General features: G+C 42.4%; 1 protein-coding gene across 2 annotated transcripts in view; it reads right to left on the reverse strand.

Annotated features, from left to right (window-relative positions):
- Positions 1-13,177: 13,177 nt before the first annotated feature.
- LOC120948094 (uncharacterized) overlaps positions 13,178-25,912 on the reverse strand; it is a 139,657-nt gene continuing 126,922 nt past the window's right edge. For both annotated transcript variants that reach the window (XM_040364081.2, XM_040364082.2), the window contains exons 17-18: positions 16,496-16,654; positions 13,178-16,410 (exon numbers count right to left, since the gene is read on the reverse strand). In XM_040364081.2, coding sequence (XP_040220015.2) covers positions 15,602-16,410; positions 16,496-16,654 — 968 coding nt within the window. In that variant the 3' untranslated portion in view covers positions 13,178-15,601. The remainder of the gene's footprint in view (positions 16,411-16,495; positions 16,655-25,912) is intronic.

Here is a 25,912-nt window from a genome sequence, read left to right on the forward strand (position 1 = left end):
ACGGTAATGAAAAGCCCGGAAGTGTGCAGCAATGGCGAGCGCACGGCGAACGATTGTTTCAATTTGCTACCAATTCCACCGGCTTCCACATGTTTGATCAGGGCCAGTTCGCTTACCACCGGATCCGGTAACGAGTCCGGATATCCGTTTGATTTTTCTCCCGCACCTTTCGCTGGTACCATTGCCATTTGCCCAGCGCTAGAACGCTACCAAACCAAACCAAACGCGAGCACGGGACAGATGCCCCGGAGCCCCGGTGTACGTATATTCGTGTACACCACGGTTAAGAATGTCCTTTTTAGCAATGTCCATTGGTGTTTACTTTGGACGCACAGCCCCGTACACACAATACCGAGTATCGTGAGTTGGCAAAAAGTTAGATACGCTGTTGCCCGTGCAGCTCATCGGATCGGGAGCCAATCTTACCACTTGGTCGGCGCAAGGAAGCAGCAGCAAGCGATATGATATGGTGGACACAATTCGCCTTCGAATGCAGCTGACACTGGCTTGGCTGGTGGAAAAGGATTTCAATTTTCAATTTGTTTGAGTGCGCGTTTCGATTCCGAATACGACAGTGCAGTGGGCTGGATTTTCATCGCTGTCGGGCGCAAAAGTTTGTCCCTTAATTGGGATATAAAACTTTAGTTTTCCAATCGATTGAAATCGAAACAGGGAAATGGCCCCATAACGCACGATGTGCATTGAGCGGGCAATGGCTATTGTGTGTTTTGGGTTTTTCTTTACTTTTAGAAACAGCACTGGATTGTTGTATCGTGTTTGCTGCAATAATGGTAAGTGGACGCGAGCTATGTTTGGTTTTTGTGTTGGTATAGCTTTTTAACTTACTTACATACTTATTTACTGACTTACTTACACACTTACTTACTTTCTTGATTACTAACTTACTAACATGCTTATTTATATGCTCATTTACTTAGTTATTCTCCTCCTTATTTATTTTATTAGTTAATTTATTATCTACTTCCTTACTCTCTTTTTTACTTGCTTGTCTATTAAAGTAAGTACTTACTTACTAACCTGCTTAATTATTTGCTTAAATACTGATTTATTAATGTTGTTGTTTCCTTATCTGTTTTTCTACTAATATGCTTGCTTACTTAATTATTTACTCACCTCATAATTACTTACCTTTATATTTGCTTTGTTTCTCATGTCCAAATGTGTCTTAACTCATAGTTCTATTTTTTTGTATAAACTCAACTTTTACTTTCAGCTTTAAAAATCGTTTATAATACAAAAAATATCGGTTTGCAAATAACTCTATCCTTCGCATTAAATAAATGCTATTAAAATGGTGTGCATCGTAATCAACCACCAAAAGCAACACAAAATCGGTGACATTCAAACGATTTTATCGAAACAAAGCGTTTCATCAGTGCAAAGAGAGAGTAAATAAATAAAAAAGACAAAAAAACGACCATCACTTTCCACTTCCCACGCTGTGTACGTTCAATTGCACGAGTCGGATTAAGAAAACGGCTTCCGGCGGCAGAGAGCGATTGGCAGCGTAATAATAAAAATTGCTAACCGAAGAAGCATCATCCCGTGCGACCAGCCCGACAGAGGTCGACCATAAATTGTGCACCAGAAAACCCAATTCGCCTGCAGCTCGAACCAACCAACGAACCACCAACCAACGGACAGGAACGTTCCCCAGCAGCAAAAGGCGTACAACGCACTGGCGCAAGCAGCAAAGGTACCCGACTACGTAGCGAAAAGATAGAGTGAAGGTAATTATGCATAAATTTTTAGCATATTTCATCGTCACCCTGGGACGAGCACAGCTTTGCCGAAAAAAAGGTAACCATCGCCGGTACGCATCTAAAGTGTACCGGGCACATGGATGGTTTTATCGCGGCAAAGTTGATACCCGGCGGTACCGACACGATTCCCGACCCGACGGCAATGCTCCATTCCCCCATTGCATCCAGTCGCGGTGGATTGGAGCACTTTTGAATAGTTTCTGTGACGGTGGAAAGATGGATGGGTTAATTGCAACAATAATGTTTGCAGTGGCATCCAGGTAAGTAGCGCGCGTGTGTGCACTTGTGGGAGCATCCTCTCGGCGGGTAGAATTGCGTTATTGAATAAATGATTTATGAAGAGCTCAGCAATTTTGGTGAGCAATTATTTAGGATGAATATATCACAAAAGTTGTGGGTAAATATTTGTAGATAGCCACTTCAATAAAAATTTGCAAATGTTGTGTGTTGGGCTTACGACTAAATGTTTCAAATTAAGGGTTTGCGTCCAAAAATAGGCAATTATGCTAAATAAATAAAATGCCAATTCTAAAAATCCCCCAATAATAACAGTTCAAGTAACATGGATAAAAAAGGAAACGAAAAGACTAAAAGTAGTAGGAAAGATTAAAAGGAACCATTACAAAACGAACGCAAGCAACAAGATCAACATGATAGAACGAGAAAGCATGTTGATTTTGTACGTTGCGATGCTTCTGTTGTTTATGTAGCATAGATACAGGCGCATTATGCGGAAAGAGCAAATATATTTTACGAAAATAAAGCTACAACATTCTAAAGAAGCATGGCCTACTTAACAGTACCATTTGGCTGCCTTCGTGGAAGGGCTGCATCGTACGGGTGCGTTTTGAAACGATCGTTTCGACAAGTGTTTTACTTTAACCAGGTTTTACTGGTCGATGCCGGATGTTTGGCGGCAGTTATGGGTCGCTTGATGATTTGATATCCTTTTTTTATCTGATTGTGATTTATAGCATTGTCAGGAAGATGTTATAGTAACATATTTGAGAAACAAATAGCATGTTCAACGAATAACTGTTCGCTTCTCTATCGTTGCTCGTGTATGATTACGATCTCATCCGAAGAGTCGTAGAGTTTCCAGCTGCTCGTGTTAATTTGAACCGTGAAATTGTTGATGGATTCGATGTAACTATGCGTCAATTAGTGTTACTTGATTTGATGGGGGCCGGGAGCAACGTTATAATTTTGTTGTAATAAACCTGATGGAACTGGGATAACCTACCGTTGCAATGAAATTGATTGCATGTAAGCGATATTTAAAATTAATTAATTAACTGTAATTTGAGATAAATCAATGCAATACGACGGGCTTCAGCTGTTGAAATGCATGTGCCATGGGCCAATTGGTTTACGTTGAGCATGAAATGTGGCTGCTTTCAGATTTTCGTTGTGGTTGCGTAGTGCCTAGTTGATGAAATTGCGTTTCCAAGTAATCAATAATTCATGTTTAACTACACCAACACTACAGCAGACGTCGTTGTTGTAGGAGAATATCAACATGATATTGATGCGTCTGATACGTGGAACGCTTTGGTTTAAAATTGTACAGAATTTGGTATCGTACCGTAGAAGTATACATTAAAAGCAATGACAAAAAATGCAAATCAATAAGCTTATTCCAAAAATTGATAACTATGTAAATATGCAATCGTTCTCAATTACTGTTAATTTAAAAGTATTTGTAGTATGTTTGACACTGGCTATAGCGTTGGCACTATATTTCTAATAACCACGGCGAGTCTATTCTCTATTTGGCTTTAATTTTCCGTATTTTTTAAATCATTCCACCGTATATGACATAACAGTCAAATGTTAGTAAATGTTTGTCTCATTTTTGGTCCTTATTTGAATATATCTATCCTTCATAGCCTTTATGTCGAAAACGAAAAGGAAAACAATTTTGAACATGGAATATTAAACAAGTAACAAATCAAAATGAGACTCCAGTTGCAGATGTTGATTGCTGTCCGTAATTCTACTGGATAGATTAGAAATCGTTATGATACAAAATTTAGGTACAATGCAGTTCGTAATTCACACTTACGGAATGAGAAAATATTTCCAAACGATATTTGTTCGGTTGAGACAGTGTGATGATTGGTGTTTCACTAATTCAACACTCGTACATATACACACACGGGTTTGATCTCTTTTTTATAATGATAATATCTCCAGACATATGTATATGTATACTTTATTTGTTTCCTATTTGTCATTCACTATGTAAAAAAAATGATTTAATTTGTGCTATGACACGTGCAACATATTACTGATGGGGACGCCCAGTACTTGATGGAGAAATTGCTTTAATGCTTTTACAAGGATAAAGGCACTGGTAACTGAATACAATTTTTGAAATACTGAGATGCCAGTGAATTCAGTGCCAAACAGAGTTGTAAATCATCACAAAAAAAACCCACTTTTAACTCAACTGCTTTCCCGTTTTCAAAATTCCAATCAGCATGTAGCATGATGGTTGAAGTATTTTTCATTTTCTCAAACACACGAGCAATAGCCATTCACAAAGCGTATACGGTACCATTGCACCAACGGTTCGGTGCATTCTCGTTTGTAGTGGTAGCAGTTTTGCCTCGTAGTTGTTGACAAGCGGTTTTGACAAAGTTTTGCATATTTCACGGAATCTGGGGGAATCATTTCACGATGTACGTGGGGTTGCCAAATGTAACAACGTGCCGATTAGCAAAAAAAAAATCTAACCTCATCAGCAAGGACAAGCTGTGCCACGGTTGTCTGGTTGATCTGATTTGATCAACGAATACAAAAAAATCAGTCGACAATGTGCCTAGCACGACAGGAATCTTTCATCCATCCTCTTGATAGACGAGCTTTGGCCAGTTCGTATGCAAATGCATGGTAGGATGGGTTGGATTTCAGACCGTTTGTAGCATTTCACATCTGTGCACAGGTCAAAGTGTTACCTGTGAGGTAGGCAGCTGTTCGTGTCAGCGTTTGAGTGTAGGTGTGTTTTCTAAGAATTCCTAGGACAGTTCTGGTCTGTAGGTAATAATTTTGAAAATTGGAAACGAACGAGATGGATTTAGACGTTCTATCAAGCTGTGCAACTACTAGCAAATGTTTGATTGTCTCAGAGACAAGCTATTCTTAGTAGTAGATTTGTTGATTTGAAAGGAATATATGTGTCTCCGAAGCAACAATATTCATCGAAATCCAACACATGTCTTCTGGATGAGTAGTCAATGGAATGCAGGTGTGACCGGACAGCACACTGAGACTACCAATTAGCACCATTTGAGCAATGTGTATTAATTGCCGGAATAAACTTAATTGCTTGTAGGCGTCCTCATAGTTTGAATTACATTCCCAATCAAGCAAGTGACACCAATGAATGTCTGGTTTGATTTGAATTACACCTGTTTCCATCTACGTTCGAATCTCGTGCCGTTTGCATCGAATCGTAAACCGCCTGCTTCGAATCGCATGCCACTACGATCGAATGCATGCACCCATGGTTGAATCGCGTGCCAGTACGGTTGAATCGCATTCCACTATGGTAGAATCATATGCCACTACGATCGAATCGTGTGCCGCTACCATTGGATTTCTGAAAGCAAGAGCATAGTAAACTGTTTGTTTACGTTTGAAAGCTGTTTCCTTCTTCGCCGACGGCATTTCATTTGTAAAATACTAATAAATGGGATTTATTCTCTGATTATAGGTAAACCCCACGAATATTGGTTGAAACCAAGGATTTTACCATCAACAACGAACACCGAATATTAGTTGAACACAAGGACTTTACCATCAACAAGGGACCACGATATTCGTCGATAACAAGGATTTTATGTGTAATCAGTGAATAACTGCCTTTTATTAGCACTATTTTACAAACGAAACGCCGTTGGCGAAGAAAGATATAGCTTGCAAACGTAAACAAACAGTTTACTATGCTCTTGCTTTCAGAAATCCAATGGTAGCGGCATACGATTCGATCGTAGTGGCATACGATTCTACCATAGTGGAACGCGATTCAACCGTACTGGCACGCGATTCAACCATGGGTGCACGCATTCGATCATAGTGGCATGCGATTCGAAGCAGGCGGTTTGCGATTCGATGCAAACGGCACGAGATTCGAACGTAGATGGAAACAGGTGTATTACTTACTCCTATCTAAACCTACAATAATTACATGCCTTCGTACCCTGCTGTCAAAACTTCCACCCAGCTGCAATCATAATAGTCTTGTGGACAGTTTACGAATCGATTCCACAACATATTCAATCCATCACGTGGTTGATATGGGGGCTTCCCCCCCCCCCCCCCCCTACCTTCTCTTCTGAACATGTGCAATCGCCCATGTAGCTTCTCTCTGTGTCTGTCTGTGTGTGTGAGTGAGTTTGTTTTTCTAACTTCACTTTGCAATTCTTTTATTACAAAACTTTTCCAATTATAGTCTTTTGATTTTAGCTTTGACCAGCGAAGAAGCGAATCAAGCTCGACAAAAAAAAGAAAGAAAGAAATCGAGTCGAAAGCTTTAGTGACTTATCGTCTGTGTACGGGGATAGTGTGGTGCGTTACACTTTTTAGTTTCTCTTTACTACACACACACACACACAGAGATGCAGTGGAACCGCACGAGGAGGGAAGGCAAAGGGATTTGTTCAGGACAAACAAAACCCGCCGACCATTAGGCAAAACGATTGCACTGCGGCTACGGAAGTGTGCTTTGAGGTTTGTGTGTGTGTGTGTGTTTTTTTTTGCTTTCTTGTTTGCACTCCCGTCGTACCGCGAATCGGAACGTGCGGCAGGAATGCACATAAATCTCGCCCGGTACCGGTGACGGACCGGGTGTGCGGGACTGTCCAACGGTCGTAGGTGATTGTTCGGACGCTGTGGGAAAAGTATTACTATTGTGGCGCATCTTCGTCAATTGTTAATGCACTTTCTTAAATGGTGGTAAAACACAGTTACCGTTACCGTTTGGTGCCCGGGGGGTTCTTTTTAAATGAGTATTTTTTCGTTTTCTTTTCAGAAATAGCTCTCTAGGGGGGTAAGTGCCAGTGAGTAGTATAATTTAAATTTAAAATCGGTTGTTTAAAGTTAATAGGTGGATAATGTATGAGTGCTGATCAAATATGAGAGCAGAAGAGCTGCAACACAGTCTTTAATTTTTGCTCGTTTTCAAACAAGATTAATATTTAAAATTTCATTCTTCAATTACTCTCAAAACAAATGTAAATAAAAATTTCATTTTTATTTCATTTTTTCAAACTTTCATTTCAAATTTCATTTCAAACTTCAACAATTTTTTTTCATTTTCAGATCATTTAAGTGAGATATTGTAAAAAGGTAGACATTATCAAATTGCTGCTCTTTTTTCTCATTGCCAATGAAAAATAAGACAGAAATTCGATGCGAAACAAGGTATAGTGAATTATAGCTGATTTTGTTGAATAATGTTCGTATTAATTTATCCTTAAAGCATTCGTATCAATCGAAATGACGTTTCGAAATTCAAAATGAAATCTTGATTGTATTTGTTGTTTTTTGTTGATTTAATTAGTTTTAATTCTTCGTTATTTAGCCTTGCTGCCGAATATTGGAAATGAAATGAAAACAAGTATGTATGTGGATTATCAGCATAACATACATCGATCGGGAGTTGAAATTCATGCATTCGTATTCGAGGAAAGAGACCAACTGTTCAGTTCTAACGGATACTTGTTTGATTGCAATTTTCATTGATTTTCGATGATTGTGTGGTAGTAAATCAACATAATGAACAATTTCTGGCGAATCGTAATATGCGAAAAAAAAAAAACTATAAACGATAAACATGCAATACCGTGTACTGCAGTAATAATGCAGTACCGGGGAAAGGTTGTCGCTCCAGAAACCGATCATGATGCATTTTTTGCAATCAATTTTCAAACATCAATTAATTCGTTATTTGATTAATAATTGAACGGCCATAATAATTTCACATTATACCTGATAATTGATGATGAAACATTTTACAATTGAAATTTAAACATGATACAGGAACAATATACAAATATGCTGTGAAAAAGTTTAGTTGTTGAAGTTGCAGTTTCAAATGCATTTTATGCAATTAATCATACTTTTCGAGTAAAAGAATCACTGGAATTTTGTACAAAACATTTATACAAAAAACCAACATAAATTAAAAAAAAAAAACAAACAACCTTCAAAATATCATGCACCGCACAATCTACTTTCCAGTTCGAGAGCCAATTTTCGGGAAAGGATTAACCCATAGACTGCTCGGAAACCCATGATGACAAATGATGCATCAGCGATTGTTTCCACGTCTACTACCACCAGAACTACTACAACAACAACAACAACTACTACTACTGCTACAGAACGTCCAACATCTAAACGGGTAGATAAAAAGAAAACTTTTACCGCATGTTGCATGTTAGTTTGTTTTGCCTTAACGTGTCCTGCCAGTAGGGGGCGGACGGAGCCATTGGGGGTGGTAGTATGCCACGAGGGATCGTGCCCGTAATCAAAGCACAAACAATAGAACGTCACAACGTACGATTCCGAGTGAGAGGTGGGCGTGAGAGAGAGGAAATGGTACGTTCTGCAGCAACCGAGACCGAATGTGCTCAAATTTGCATTCCAATTCCGACTTGCAGATCTGCCAAGGTGGAAGGTGGACGATCGGTTCTGGACGTGCGAGTTATTTGTCTAGCACAACGGGCCCGCAAAGGTCTGCTGCTGCTGCTGCTGCTGCTGCTACCTTCTCATACACCTGACGGTACACCTGTTCTCGTCGTCGTAGTCGTGCTTGCGTCTCAAGTTCAACGTTCAAGCACGTGGCACACCAGTGCACGTATCCGGTGTTCCCGGCGTACCCGGATGCGAGTTGGCAACTTTCCGTGGCAGGGCCATGTTTTTCTCGGGCCGGTTTGTTTTTTTGTTGTTCGTTTCATTCTCACACCTTTGCACGACCATTCGGCGGTCGGGCTTACCTCACGGTGGTTTCTGGGCACAGGCAGGCGAGTAGACGAGGAAATGGCCACACACACTTCCTCGTGCGCCACTTGCAGCGGAAAAGTTCGGCTACCACCGGGTGGGGGGGATGGTTCACCATCTTGTTCACGTTTTTGTTGCCCCACTGACTACATTGCGTATGGTTCGTAGTCGAACAGAACGAAAACACGCTGTAGACATTGTGTTCGTTTGCTGCTGCTGCTGCTGATGCTGTAGATTTCTTGTTTTTATTTCCAATGCAAATCGCATGCAGTCTGGCGCTTGTACGGGTGTTTCGTGTGGATGCGCTCGTTGTACGTAGATGAAAAGGATTGAGAAAGGGTCTCAGTTCCTGGAATGCAGAATGCAACAGAGTACGGTAATGGTAAACAGTAACGGTCGGATTCATTGTAATCAATTATATGGACAAATGGAATACTTATTGACGAAACGGAATTAAATTGTTTGAGCTGATTTTGAAGTTTTGTCGGTATATATGTTGTTGAATTGTGTCATAATGTTTAATTTATGTCCTGCTCGATTTTTAAAGTTCCAGCATAATTATAACGCTATTCTAAAGCAATTCGGTCCACTGTGCCAGTTACGATAAGAACGTCCTTTTCTCTATCCTTTGCTGTCACAATGAGCTGCTCTCGCTCATTGGATAGAATCATCATCATTGCAACACTGTTTTCATCATCAGGAGTGAAAAAAGTAAAAATGTTGCGCAACGTGTACGGAGGGGAACGTATTAAATTTGCGCTTTTGCGCTTACTCTTAGTAATAAGGGGAAATCCTGGAAGGCTAGTGCTCTGAGCCACCTGGCTCGTGGAAAGGTTAGAGTTCGTAGCCGTGGTGGTGTGATGAACTGGATTTCCCCTATTTGCTCGTTTGGCGGCTGCTTTTTGGAGAAGAACCATACTATTCATTTATCGTGATGTACGCCGCTTGGTGTGTGTTCATTGGGTGAACACAAACAATGTGAAAGAAGTGTTTGGATGGTATTGAAATGTTTCGAATCAAAACTAAGGTGTTAGGTTAGTTAATTAAAATCATGTTTTAAGTTTATCTGTACAGTAAAATACTTGCTACTTAACTCTAAAAATTGTGAACTCGTGAAATTGCAACGATATTTTGATACATATTGCTAACAGTTTCGAGCTCATATTTCTTATTACGCATGTTTTGTTTCAAATTCCGGACAGCCTCACAAACACACACACACACACACACACACACACACACACACACACACACACACACACCACAAAAGAGGACAAGAAACAGAACAGACTGCGCGATCGTTACGATTGACGTAAAGAATGCATTCAACAGTGCCAACTGGGAGGCCATATATGAAGCTCTCTCCATCATCTGTTCCACCGTACCTCTGTAGGCTGCTGAGAAGCTATTTGGATCACCGTATGCTATTATACGACACAGATCAGGGAATTAAAAAAATAGGCATCTCCGTTGGCGTTCCTCAGGGTTTGATTTTGGGTCCAACTCTCTGGAATGTTATGTACAACGGAGTTTTGACTCTAGGGCTTCCTACAGGAGCTGAAGTGAGAGGTTTTGCTGATGATAGTGATCTCACTGTAACTGTACACTCGGTGAGTCTATAGAAGAGATTGAACTCCCCACATCCGACTCCGGAAGTAGAATCGCGTCGTGGATGCAACAAATGAGGTTAGAAATCGCCCATAAAAAGACGGAATTCCTCATCATAAGTAGCCACAAGACAGTGCAGTCAGGTAGCATCCAGGTCGGTGATGAATGTATTGAGTCGATACGTCATCTAAAATATCTTGGTGTGATCACCGATGATCGCTTAAGTTTCCGGAAGCATGTCGAGTACGCCTGTAACAATGTCATTAAGGCCGCACACTCGTTGATAAAAATAATGCCGAACATTGGAGGGTCAAGAGCAGCTGCAGCCGACGTGACCATCTCACAGTTGTGTTTTAACGCTGCGATCTGGGCACATGTTCTGGTGCTAAAGGAAAACTGACAGTTGCTTAACAGAGTGCATCGGTTGCTAGCTATGACAGTTGTTTGTGCCTACAAAGCAATATCTCACGTGGCAGTTTGTGTGATCGCAAGTATGGTTCCCATCTGCCAACAAAGGGGCGCATGACACATGCACTGATCCCGAACATCGCTGCATGGACGAGTAGAAAATACGGTAAAGTTAACTTCTACATCACTCAGTTCCTCTCCGGCTATGGGTGTTTCCGGAGTTATCTTCACAAGTACCGTCACGCCAGCTCCTTAGACTGCCCAGCGTGTATGAGCATCGTGGAGTCAGCAGAACATGTCCTTTTTCATTGTCCTCGTTTTGCTGAGGAACGTCATGAAATCACTGTAAAGTGCGGAACAACAATCAACGGAGCAAACCTGATCGAGTTAATGTTGAAGAATGATGAAACGTGGCAAGTCTTAGCAAACAGCATACGATCGATGCTGTTGAAGCTGCTAGCCTAATGGAAAGAGGATCAACGACTTGGGCGTGATTAAAAAAGTGTTGTGCGTATTATGAAAGTGTTTGGTGTATCTGTGCACGAATTGAAGTGTGCCTGTAACTCAAGTCACCGTGTACTTTCTGTGCTTTTGTGTGGTAATACGAGTGTCTCCAGGACTGTCATTCTGTCTCGCGAATGTGGTCCATGTTGCAATAGCGAGATGCAATGCTAATGCATAGCCCTTACCCAAGAAGCATACCTTAAGGTGAAAGGTGAATGGGGAAGGGTAGATGGCCCAACAAACCCCCTTCACTGGGTAAGAACCCTATGTCAACATCCGTGCGACAACGGGAGCCTTTCGAAAATTCTCCCTCCTTGTAAAACAAAAAAAACACACACACTCTTTACTTTTATTAGATTTTAAATTAATTTAAGGCACTCAATTCTGAGGGTCGGTGTCCTCTTGGACCGACAGCACAACGGTCTTACTGAAAACGGGGTTTGCATGCCGTTTTTCTTCTGTACTCATAGATGCATTGAATTGAAGTACTACTGTGTGAATCGACGATCTTCCCCGTACGGCCATCAAGGCAATCGTCAAAACTATATATCAAGATATAATGCAATGAAAGAGCAATAATGATTCTTCTGATTAAATTCAACATGAAAAATATTGTGCCCAAACGCAGTTTATTGTGCAATTATTTTTAAAATAGATTATTTTTAAAATTTACTTACTTACTTATCCGGCGCTACAACTGCTTTGCGGTCTGGGCCTGCCTTAGGAGTGTCTGTCCTTGTGGACGGCCTAAAAAGACTTTACGGACTGGGTCGTCCATTTCCATGCGTACAACATGGCCGGCCCATCGAAACCTGGCGAGCTTGATACTCTGCACGACAGTGAAGTCGCCGTACATATCGTATAGCTCGTCATTATAGCGGCTCCTCCGTAGTCCTTCCACACATACGGGACCAAGTATCCTTCTGAACTTCTTCCTCTCGAACGCGACTAAGAGGGTTTCGTTAGATTTGGACAGTGTCCATGTCTCAGAGACGTATGTGAGTACCGATACTGTATAGGCGCTATATAGTCCCAGCTTCCTCCGTTGCGACAGGTTCTTTGAGGTGAACTGATTTTTCAGGCTGTAGAATGACCGATTGGCAGTCAGCATCCTTGCGCGCAATCATGCTATTGTCGTTGCTGACCTTTGACCCAAGGTGAATTGTGGGACGACATCAAAAGTGCGTTCACCTATCTGTACGTCACGACTACGTAGGTTCTGATTGTTTATTGGTAGTTTTAGTTTTAGCTAAATTATTAATTTGATCTGATTATAACTGAAGATTATAAGTTTGTGCCTTTTAAAACGGTTTTAGAAATTCAACCAAAAAGGAATTTATTTTACAATTGACAATTTATATGTCAAATCAATGCAATTTGCTCAAAGAACTGTCAAATATAGCATATCGTATTTAGCATGCGTATGTAATTTAGCATTACGTATGTTTGGGATTACCTGTATTTATAAAAAAGGAATGTACTTTACACGCAAACTTTTTACCTGTGGTTTCTGAAAGCTTTCTGGGTGCTTTATACAAACACACTTTTTTAAAGACTTGAATGCAATTTCATAAGCTTCATAATATACTTGCAAGGATATTCATTTGCTTTAAGCTTAAAGCTTTCTACGCTAAGGAAAGCTTTAGTGATTTAGTGCTTTAAAACGAAAGGGGGACGAAGAGTTCACGACATTCCGAACTGTGCTACGAATCAACAGTAAAAACGGAAATATTTCATGAAACGTTTCATTTATCTCAAAGGACATATAACAGGTAAAATGCTCGCCACACACAATCGCTATCAGTTATGGTTTGTGATACCTTTTTCTTTCCCTATTGCAGCTTACACGAAATAAAAGGCAATAGTATTTAAAAAAACACAATTAGTTAGATTGTTTTTATTGACTCATCATCGTACACATTGTCGCAGTATATTGCACAAACACACACACACACATATACAGACAATGCGAAACTGTTCCGAGTCAGCTGCTTGCTTGCAAGGGCTCATTTCGCACCAACATTTCATAAAGACTCGTGCTTTTGTATGCCGTATTCTGTTTGCCTATGCTGCTCCTACAACGGAAGAAAACGTTTGCGTACTTCCTGCGGCACCTCCGGAAGGATTTTTAGGCTCGCCGGTGGCTGAACCCGTCGCTTAAACATAGCTATGTACAGGTAAAGGGAAACTGAGGCCGACTGATCTGTCCGGAACATGCACGCACGATGCGTTTGGTTCATCTGTACACACTTGCAGCTGGGCGCAAACGAGCGGCCTCGATAATTCTACCACGTAAACAACGCCTCTCGTTTCATCCGCACCGTACGCTGCGAGAGTTGGTCTTAATGGATTGACAAAAATGTCTTAGGATATGGTCATATGGTACACGCGTTACACGAGTCGAAAGCATGGCCCTGTTACAGTATATTTACAAGAAAAAAAGGATAGCAATTCGGGAAGCTTTTTGCTATTGGCTAATGTGCCAGCAGTGTCCTGCTGCACGAGCACGAACAGTTCACTCTAGACGGATATGTACAAATTTACTATTTTTTTAGGGAGATATCGAGGGGTTTCGCGCAGCGACTGCCGTATCCTTTAAGCATCGACAACATCGCTTCTGATCGATTCTGTATTTAGCTACGACACGAGTTAGTGCTGCTTTTTTTTGTTGATTTTTACACGTGTTATTCCTGTCCACACCATACGCTAACGGATGCTTCGCGGTGTTTACGTGTTGCCTTTTAACAAGGTGTTAATTGATGCCGTCGGCAATTTTTAACAAAGAGAGCATATCGGGCCGGGATAAATTCATGACAACTCCATGTGAGCCATTCCTGTTAACAGATAATAAGTCGTGTATGTATGTGTGTGTGAGTGTGTCACACCTCAGGATTGGGTTGAGAAAACAAGCGAAACGATCAAATGATCCGACACGCGGTTTCCCTCTCACCGTAGCTTCTTCAGTCTGAGGATATAGGCGGTGCGCTAGTGTACATCTAGCGCCCGGGAAAAGGGAAGTTTGGGATATGATCGATATGGTTGGTAGCGTTTGGTTGATATTATTATTGGTTTGGATATGCTAGTGTGTGTGTGTGTGTGTGTGGATGCGTTGGGGCCTTTTCTTTATCTAAGTGGTACACTACGCTGGAAAACAACGTTCATTCTCGGGAGTAGTCTATCAGTATAACGATTGCTAAATGTCTGCAAAAACGTGCGAGGTTTTCCAAAACAAAACTGCTGCTCCATCACAAAGTTCCAGAGTTTTTTTTTTGTTTATGAAACAAGTAGTACAAAACAATAGTTAAACAACCTTTTTTATATAATCATCTACCAGCTCTTGCTAACCGTTAAATGGATGCTAAACATCTCCACCGTACGTGCGAAAACCAAATATTTCTCTAGCGTTCGAACAGAAACAAAAAAAAAACTCTCGCTTTCAACTAATATTTACATTATCAGTCCACATGTCTGCTCGTTAAACGAGGCTGCTTCCTTCCTCCCCGTCACCAACCAACGCGTATGTACAAACGAAGTAATTAACCTAACCGTTTTTGTTCAACACATGTATTGCCTACGTAACATAGTTCGTCCTAGCCGGGAAAACGGGGGCCCTTTTTTGTTTTTTCTTTTTTCGCACACAGATCATCTACAGCGACGCCCCTTCTACCATCACACCGCGCTGGCGTGCGCGCGCGTGTGTGTGTGGGTTCTTGTCTTTGTTTTGTCTCGTTTGCTTAATGGAAGACTGTCTATTTATTCTTCGCTGCACAAAGTCGCTACACCTGAGCCGCACCATGAGAGCCGTGGGCCGTGCCGGGTGTGATTGTATTCGTGGAAAGCATGCTTACATGGTTTTTTGTACAACCGGCCTGCGTGAGGGTTTTCTGCCCGTGCGGTCGCATCTTCCCATCGCTGTATTTAGCTGGAATAGGCTGTGTTTGGATTGTTTACCAGCATCATCCTTAAAAAAGGTGTTTGCTTTTGCTGGTGTGGAGCCACACTTAACCATACCATGCCCGCCTGAACGACAACCGTCGGGCGTTGGTTTTTTGTCCCACCACCAAAGCCTGCCATGCTAGTAGTTTTAATCTAACGCGCCAAAAGAAATCCGTCCGTCCGTGAGTGGGGTTTTTATTGTCCCGTTAACGAGCAGGCCCGGCTCGGCTGTGACCGGGTTTAGCAGACCGGCCCTTGTGCAAGTACTCTTCCGGATTAGCGTAAGCCTGGCCGGCTCGTCACTCGCTGCTCGCTCGCTCGCTCGGTTGCGGTTCGTTGTCGAGTGGGTCACTCTACACGCAGCTCTCCGGTCCGGGCAGCGTGTCGGTGATGATGTGCTGACGGTTGCGTGTCTTCGTTAGTGTTGCCCCGACGGTCGAGCTGGACGAGGGCGACGGGGCACTGCTAAAGTCGAGCAGATCCGTCACAAACTCGGACCCCGAATATCGGTACTCCGGATTTCCGCCCCCGTTCAGGCCGGTGGCCGCCTGCTTCAGGTTGCCGCTGTTGCTGCGGCTGCTGCCGCTACGATACTCGTAGCCGGTAGGATTGGACGCAACGCCCGGCTCACCGTGGTGCTGTTGTTGCTGCTGCTGCTGGGGATGGTCCTCGGGCACACCGCCCAGCGGGGAGCTCTTGTACGCGTACGGATCGACGAGCGGTGGCGGATTGTGGTTGTACTGCAGTGTGTGCTGGTAGTTCGTGTACGGTTTCTCGTACTCGACCAGCTCGCCCGGGTACTGCTGCTTGCTGGTGCTGCTCAGCTGCTGCTGTTGCTGCTGAAGCAGACAGTAGCTGTTAGCGGAAGCGTCCGTTCGCTTGAGTGTGCTCTGCCGACTGGAGGGGGTCGATTTTTGCTGGTCGTACCCACCACCTCCCGTCGCGTAGATGGTACCGGTGGCCGGGGGACCCCGCAAGCCCACTGGGGAGCCCAGCTTTTGCGTGCCGATGTCCTTTATCGACTGCACGCTGGCCGAGCCCGTCTTTTGGGCGCTCAGTATGTCCGGCTGCTTTTCGACGCCCTGCTTGAGCGTGTAGGCGACGACGTACTTCTGCTGTCCCATGCCCATCTCGAGCGGTGTCGTTACGGTGATGTCCATGCCTGTTGTGAAAGAGAGTAAAGTGACGCTTGGCTGAGTATCGGTTGCACTGGGCTGGCGGACGAAGTGTACTGTGAATTGCTTTACCTATATGCTTCTCCTTGCCGTCACACAGGCCACCGCCGTGGCCGTCACGCTTCCGGCGGATGGCAAGCACCACGACCAGCAGGACAGCAATACCGATGGTGAAGAGGGCACCGGTCAACAGGGCCGCAAACGGTAGTATCCCTAAGCCTTCCGTTCCCTCTGAAAGTAGAAGCAAGGGGACGAGTTTGTTTCGGTAAGTGATTGAGTAAATGGAGGTTTTGTTGGAAAGAGAGTGTATTTGTTGTTTTTAGTCTTTTATTAATAAATCCCACACAATTAGACGATGTTTTACAAAAAGGTGTCTTTTCCGGTGTACAATAATAACATATTCATTGAAATAAAAAATATGATTTAGTTATTCATACATAAAATGGCCCTCTTAATTCTACTGCTTGTATATTCGATCATAAATAAATTGGCTCACTCAACCGGAGCTTGATCATTGTTCAGTTGATTTTTGTTAGGATTTATGTTGAGTTGTTAAGTTATGACAAAGAAAATCAAAAGTTTCAAACGATCAATAAAAACACCATTTTAACATATTAAACTAATACTCATACTTGGTGACATGTCATTCCCAAGTTGTTTCTTGTTCACCAATGGTTGGCTCAACTAAATGTAGTTAGAGAGAACGACCATTTTGCCTTTATTTCCTTTAAAAGAACAAATTAGAATAGTTAGGAGTGCTTAACGCTGTAATAGTGGTCTGCAACCTGTGGTCTGCGGACCGCTAGTGGTCCGTGGCGTCAACGGACGTGGTCAGCGAAATAATTAATTTTTGAAAAAGAAAAGCTTATTACTATACATGTCGTGCGTATTTTCCCCCACAATCAATATTAATTTTTCAACAGGCATGCCTATCTATGGCATTTTGATCAAAAATTTTAAACTAAGTTTAAAAAAATGTATGTCCTCAATGGATGTAGGCCGCGACATATGTATTTTCAAAGCCAAGTGGTCCGCGATCCGAAAAAGGTTGGAGCGCACTGTTTTAATAGATTGCCCATGAAATGGTTACAAAATGTGGTTCATAGGGTAAACAATTATAGGGCGTAGATTGTAGCTATATAGTAACAATTTCATCATTGAGTCATTTAGTAGAAAGTTTAAAGTAGCATGAATTTTCATTAAAAACAGTTAGAACACGGTTTGCTGTTAAAGAAATAGGTTCGATCGTTTCGTTGATAGTTTCGCTTCTCGGAAATAATTAGTTTTTATTATTTTCTCCATTCATTCGACGATGAAATTGATAAATTTAATTGAAATGAAAATCCGATCCGCGACAATCGATAAAGGATTTAATGAATACAGTACTGCAGTTCGAAATAAAAACACAATCTGATCTCTTGTGTTTGATGTGCACTTAACACTCAAAAGCAAATCTTTCGGATCAAACAAACAAACAAAAAAACATCCCGGACGAAAACTCGAATCTTTCATTCTGTGCGAACAAATTCCTCGCATTGGAGAAAACAGATTTCGGGTCGAAACACAAAACCGACACTTTGCACGTAATGGAAAACCTTGCGCGGGGCCCGGGATCGCTTGCACCGAGCGCTCGGAGTCAGGGCCGCAATTGTAGATAGCAGGGGCCGAGGGTCTGAGCTGCGAATGAATAAAACATTGCAGAAAATCTCCCCACAGTTTCGTACGTTTCGTTCGTTTCGGTATCACCCGGGGTATCACTTCATTTACTATTATTGTGCACATGCATTAGCAAGCGAGCGCAGAAAAAGAAAGCAAGCAAGCAAAGCAAGGAAGGAAAAAGCGTTTCCATTATGCATTTCGCACTCGAAACGCTGAGACACGATGAGCACGATTTGCGTCTCTGGCGTACGGGTTTCACACTCCTCAAATTGCATCGCATGGAGGCGCCTGGTCGGTCGTTCGGTCCGTCCGTCTTCGGTGTGGTGCCGCATTAAGGCACGGTGTGGGAAACGAAACGAGCACCCGAAAGCAATCGTTTGTCGCTAAGCAGACGCTAAATTCTTCCGCCTCGGTTCCGACCCGGAGCAGATGATACTCACGATGCCGTCCTCCTCATCCGATGCGTTTCAGACGCTAACCTTTAGAAGGAAGGTTATAGCTGCATCTGTCTTTAGTAGATGATAAATTCTGCTCTTCCACCCTCGAAGAAGGTAAGCATGCTTGCGAAACGGTGTTGAAGTTTCCAGATTTTCAAGCCGTTCGATTCCCTGGCTCGAGGGCACTTGATGCCCGCTGTAAATCGACCCGCGGGATTGGGTTTGAGGTAGCAAAGCACACAAAAAGCACACAAAAATGGAGCGGAAAACTAATAACTTAGCACCTCTGCATCGTTGGCGTAGTGTTTAGGATGTGTCTGTGTGTGGAGTTTTTTTTTCTCCCTTACGTATACCCTCATTTTCGTTGCAGCTGCAGTTCTGCAGTTGAAGCACTTCTTTTTGGCCAAGAAGTGGAAGGTGGGTTTTATGCGGTGTCTGTTTTTTGGTGTGAATTTGTTTTCTCCAAAAAAGGTACCGAAACCGACACAACGTTTCTTTTGTCTTTGAAGAATGATGAACCGTAGCTAGAAGGGTGAGCAGGCAGCGAGACACTCCATACCGAGGATTTGCCAAGCACATGTGTGGCAAACTTCGAAGGGCGAACTAGTTTCGCTGTTTTTTGTGTTGTGAGAGCTGACGCAGTTCACGAGCAATGGATTTGCTGCAAATGACGACCGGGCACTGCTAAAATGTGTACGCTGAGGTTTTGGGTGGATGCTTTTTTTTTGCTCTCTCCCTCCAGAAAGCTCATATAAGCTTTCCGTTTATGGTGTGTGAGCTGGAGGGCGGAGCGAACAAAACGGGAAACACATAATCCGTCCAACCGATGCCAGCAGCTCTAACAAAACGGCACCGAGTGAGTGGCTGCGGACCGATGGACAGATGGATGGATGGGCGGGAAGGCGAAGGCACTCAAGAAAATGAAACAAAAACACTCCGCTTCCCCCCGGATGTGGTGCATCCCTGGGCGAGGCGCTGCATTCACAGGAACGGAGGTGGAAATGTTTCGAAAAAAAGGAGGAAAATAAAGAAAAGCCGTAAAAGGACGTTTTTTTTGCTCCACCACCCTTCCATCCAAGCGTGTGTTCACGGTGATCTGGGCTGAAAGGTAAAAGCTTTAAACGAAAGTAGAATGCTTCCATGCGGTCTAGATGGTGAATGTGTGTGTGTGTGTGTGTGTGTGTGTGTGTGTGTGTGTGTATGTATGTGTGTCGCATTTGTCTGCGGCAGTCTTCCGGTGCTGCCAGGACACACCAGGCATAATGTGGATGCCTTTTTCGGTTTCGGTGGCGGAACAGAGGAAGGAAATGGGTTTGAATTTTATTGCCCACTAGCGTCCTTCTCAGGACGGGTTCCACATTCATCGCTCGAGTTCATCCCGAGCTTTCATGTGTTGGTTTTGGTTTGTAGTGTGCTGGTTTTTTTATGTTTTTTCTTCGAGGTTATCATCGCCAAAGCGGGAATGGACAGTTCCCGCCAATGGATCACGCTCAACCAGGGGCATTAGCTCGTGTTAGCGTAAACAGTTTGAGACGGAACAGTACAGAATGGAGGTTCCATTTTTTTAATTTAAATGTGTAAATAAATGTTAAATTTACTTATTTCAAAATACACCACTAAACGTAAAAAAATCGTTTGAAACTTTCTGAAGAGAATTAATGTTAAATACAAAAAAACTTTACTGAAAGTGTTGTTTATCACAAATTACGATTTATAATAGTAATTGAAGGAAAACAGTACATAAATCAAGATTAAACGTGTTCCTTGTGTTTAGCGCTTAAGACCAATGAGTAAATACGCAACGAAAGGGGAAATCACTCATCCATGTTAAGCGTAAGATTAAAGCTCTCTGAGTGAGTCCTGCAGGGAATTGGCACTCGAAGCAATGCTCTCGTTTTTGCTACCCCCATCCAAAGCTACCACAAAAAGTGCACAAAGCTGGAATACGTTTAAAATCTATTCACATAATCGAGAGCAAACCCCACTCCCGACATTCATTGCAGCAAGCAGTACTCCAACGGTGAATCGATAACCGGGTCTTCCTTCTTGCCTTCTTTTTGCATATTTTGCGAATTTATCCCACTTCAGCAGAGCGCGGATCAACCCGCATTGTATTTGTCAACGGAGGTTTTACATACGCTTTGTTCACTTTTTTGCTCGCGTTTGTGGTTTTGTTTGTTGAGCGACGAGTTTGGATTCGTTTTTTCACTATTATCGTTGACCGGCAGGCGAATCTGTTTTACGGCAGCACGAGATCGAGCGTCGTTTGCAACTTTAAAACGGGCGGTACTAAAGCAAAGCATCCATCCATTGACCGGTTCATGCGGTTGATGCTGGCGAATGATTTGGGGATGATGAGGGATTTATATTTTCCATAGATCGTTTCCTTTTACGATGAGTGCTGCTAGAGCACAGATTTGCTGACGAAGGTTGGTGTACTTTGGCCACCCCTTTAACAGTGCACCTAGCTGATGCATTTACAATAAAGAAAAGTATGGAAAAGCAGCAAAAACGGAAAGTTTTCATTTTTATTCTAGAATTGTTTTTTTGAATAATTTAATTTCACCACTCTTATTGTTATCATAAAAACCAATAATGGACATACATTTCATGGTAAATATTGAACAAACAATGGTCAAAATTCCATATCTTCATGATTGAAAACTCGAAAATCGACATCAAATTAAATACACCTTTTCAAGCCTTCAGGGTTGACTACAGCCGTTAAACAATGCTACATCCTAGATTTTTATACATCAAAATCATTCATTTTTGACATTTCGATTCAATAGAGAAATTCAATATTATGACGCTATGCTATCTTTTCCTATCATATAAGCTTTAATACTTAGTACCATGCAAATAGTGAAAGCTTTTGCTTTGAGTTGTTTGTATTGTGTTCCTATAGTTGCGGTAGATGAGTGAACATATGGAATTTCTGCACAATGCACTCGTCAAAAATGCTTTATTTTGACAGGTGAAATTATGAAATGTAGCATTGTATAACGACTCTAATCAAAGCAGACCTGGATGGGAATGCCTGGAGAGTTTTGGGGCTTTTTTTAGGTTTTTATTATTATGAAATTTATATCTCTTACTTATTTTGTGAAAGCAATATGAGTGGTAACAAAAATATCTCAAAAACCATTCTAGAGTAAAAAAACTGTGCCTTTTTGTTGAATTGATTGTCAAAATACAATGAACAGCTGACAGAATATCAATTACATTTCATAGCAGTAGTGTTGAAAAAAGATTTGGTTTCATAGATTTGTTCTTAGTTGCAGTGTTAATAAAAACACGAGTTTCATAATTCACAAAATAATGGCATTTTTTGGAATGGCCGCTACGTAACGCATCATTTATATTTTATATTTTGTACAGAAGACAGAAAAAATGTGTCTTTCTAAGATAAACTGCATTGCTCCTAGTTTAACGTATCGAATGTATCTAAGTGCGCTGCTATCACTATTGATACTACTACCACTTTAGGTATATTTAACCTAGTAGTATAAAAAACCAGTAGTACGTACGAATGCAATACTTATTTAAGTTTGTATTGAACAAAACTAGAATGTAATTATGCTGTTATGGGATTACCATTCCCAAATGTATATTACTTCCCATTCTCGAGTATAAGTTCACAGGAGATGTATAAAACATTTACCTTACTGAATAAAAACTCTTAAACTGCTAGAGTAACATTTTTGGCATTTATTACTCCTTTTTACTTAACAAACGAATCGCTCTCGAGGTATACTTTTCCAAACCATTTTCTGCGATTCCAAGCATTATCCTAACAAATCCGTTTTTCTTCGCAATTTTGCACACAGCACATGCTTGCTATCTTTACTGTCATGCCACTATTTGTGTGTTTCAGAGTCTTTGTGCGCGCGCGCGCGCGTGTGTGTGTGTTTATGAGTTCTGCTTATTCATCCCAAACAAAGAGCTAATCCTCGACGAAGCATTCAATGGTGCAGCACACTGTAACGGTCGGTAAATATTGCCCAGATAGTTAGCATTTATTGCATCCCGCAGTAGCAGACTGGACGAGTTTGTGCGGGGAAGCAAAACGAGACGGAAAACAACCTCCCATCCGCACAGGATCATCAGCTCAGCTCTTGAAAGGATAATCAGGCTGTGGGGTGGGCAATAGTCGCTAACAAAAAAAAAAGCAAGCCCCAGCACACTTAGAATCAGTTTGAAAAGGTACAAAATTTCAATGAGCTAAAAAGAATAATCAACCGTTGAAAAGGTGCAAGCAAGAGGCGAGTGAGCGTACACGGTTGCCACCCCCAAAGATGGTAGCGCAAACGTCAAGTGTAGCTCGCCGGTGCAGCCCGGCGGTGGAGAGAGGCAAAAGAAAACAAAAATCACTACAAAACATTCTATGCACAAGCATACGTGACAGGGGCACAACGAGAGCGCACACACACACACACACACACACACACACACACACACACACAAGCGGGCTCTTCTGCATAACGAGCAAAACGAGTGCGAAGCGAGACGAGGAGAGATACAGGAGAGAAAAAAAAACATACACATTCAGCAGAATGGATAATGATGTTGAATATGCTGCTTTTATGCTCCCGTGGACACATGCGTTCAAGGATGCCGAGAAGATCAAGACGCGTGGCTGATCGGGCCGGTCGGTGAAGCGGGTGGGTAGGAGCGGTAGCCGGTGCCGGAGAGGTTGAGGACGCACATGTGAACTCGACACCAGGTCGGATTCGCACAATGTTTCGTATGTCAGCAAGAACCGTTCGAAACGGGAACGCGCAGGACACGGATAACTGCCCACGCTCGCAACTGCCCCCCTCGCCAACCTCATCGATCTTGACACCGATGGACCGACCGGTTCGGGAATGTTGTTTTGCGAAGAAAAAAAAACTCGGAAGGGCCACAGTGCCCGAGGTTTGCTGCATTGTACTGCACACGCAGATGGCGGTAAAGCGGCGAAAATAAAGGCGAGAAACCGTGCTGTGTGCTGGCGGAAGATGCGGGAGCACCATGGTGCAAAAGTTTCCGGCGGTCTATTGGTTGGGACCGCGGTTCGAGCAGGGGCGGGTGGGCTGCTTTCTTGGGGCATGCTGGCAGCTCAATATTTACCATTGACCCATCGTCGGAAGCCGGCTTTTTATTGATCCCTTCGCTTTTTACGACAGAAAAACCCCTTTTCAAACGAACGCTCCACAAGCGAACGGGAAAGCGTGGCCGGGGAAACACAGGGAAGGCAACAGGGAGCCAAGTTCCCAGTGTGGGTTCCCATGTGTCCGACCCCCCCCTCCCCCCTCACGGGTCGTGTCGGAGACGATCTATCGAGCTGCGTATTCGATTGTGCTGACCGAAGCACATTTGCATATATGCAAAGTGTCGTTTTGCAGTACACGTGTTAAGAGTTTCCTTCTCCCTGGGGCAACCATAGGGAGGGATTTGTGCCACGGCAAGGGGGACCAACAAGGCAAGGACGACCTCGCACGGGAAAACACCGAGTACCGGGAACCATATTTCCTTGCGATCGGGACCAGGTTTTCCCCCCTTTGCGAAACGGTCGGCGAACGGATGGTACCGTTTGTTCCACATTTTTAACCTTAGTCGCTTCCTTTGCTCTCTTTCTCTCACACTCTCTCTAACTCTCTCTCTCCCTCTTTTCTATACGTATTTATTGGGGCACCATTCTTTACTTCATTCCGTCTTTTTTTCGAACCAAACGTATGGAAAGAGTTTACGAATGTGTGTGCCTGTGTGTCAGTAAATGTCCTTTTCTCTGGTCTGGTGTGCCACCTTATCCACTCCACCTCCCGCCACCACCCCACCCAGACACTTGACACACGGAGCACAGTTTCATCAATTGTAGGGCAACTTCGGTTTCGCTTCGAGAGGGTAAACACCGAAAAGTTGGTTCAATCGATCGAAGGGAATTGGACCATTTTTCCAATCGTTCGGTTTCGCTAAATAAACGATAAACGATTTGCGGGGATGCTTAAAAAAAGGGGATACCGCACAAAACGGGTCGAAAGCGTATCGCTAAGATACGCGGTAGAGAATGTGGCTGAAGGCGTCTCTTTTTTTTCTTTAGCTCTGTCTGTTCTTGCTTTCTTTTTTTGCCCATTTTGCCCATTTCTTGTTTTTTGTTGCTTCGTGCCCTTTTTCTTTCGCCACAACTTCAAGGCACGGATGGCACGATGGTGGATGGAAATTGTTAAGGGAATAGAGAGACCGGCGCGATGTTGCTTTGCTCCACTGTTTTGCTCGTTGAAACATGGTGTGAAGCCCGGATGCTGTGGAGTGGGCAGATGAGGGTGCAAAGATCAATGTTGCCCCGGGGAGTGGGGCGGCTGGTGCCGGCACGGTTTAATGGGATTGCGGTAAGCGGTGGGCGTGGGGGTGTATGTTTTTCCGGTTTATTAAAATAAATACGGTTCGGTTCGGCCGTACTATTGGCTTGGCATTGCGGGAGTAGTTTAAGTGTTTATTTTGAAGCGTTTCTATTTCCGATCGAAGCGTCGGTGTAGAGTTGATCGGTTTGGTGTAATGTAATGTTTTTTTTTTCGGCGTTTTGTTTTCTGGCGCAGCTTTAAGCTGTTTTCTGTTAGAGTGAGATGCTGAAGGCAACAGTAGCAATAAATGCAAAAACATAGGTAAAGTGCTAAAGAGACTCATGCGAGATTATTTGCGTTTTTCGTTGCACGTTGTTTAAAAAGCAGCATAGTAAATAAAGCAGCATGAGTAAGTATAGTAAATAAAGCAGCATGAGAGCAGCATAGTAAGTAAATATATATATATATATATATATATATATATATATATATATATATATATATATATATATATATATATATATATATATATATATATATATATATATATATATATATTGTCGATCCATTCATTGATTAAATCAACTCATAAACCAAGAATGTGGAAAATGTAATTGCATTTTCAATATGGCACTAGCAAAGGAATGAATTGCTCTTGAAAGAAAATGATCCTAATGAATAATTCATCACCAAGTGATTTTTACAGAATAAACCAAACGTCTAACAATATGATATTGAATCTTTTCTAGCCTTTGTTACCGGTTTGATCAGCTCAGTAAAATAAGGGATATGTATGCGGCATGTGGATTATTGCAATGTTCGATTGATTCATAGTTGAGGAACATTCAATACAGTCCATTAATCTTTTAATGAGTAATGCTTTATCTATTTTAACATTACAAATATCGCTTCATTGTATGAGAAAGAAGAAGTGGAACAAATTTTAAAATAGTCAGACACAACATTATAAAAAAAGGTCTAGTTACCGTACAACTTACCACAGGGCAGATTTGACTAACCAGTTTAGTCTGACGCACCTGTGGTAGAAAGAATTAAGTTGCCTAAACAAC

Source organism: Anopheles coluzzii, chromosome 2 (assembly GCF_943734685.1).
Source record: "Anopheles coluzzii chromosome 2, AcolN3, whole genome shotgun sequence".
NCBI lineage: Eukaryota > Metazoa > Arthropoda > Insecta > Diptera > Culicidae > Anopheles > Anopheles coluzzii.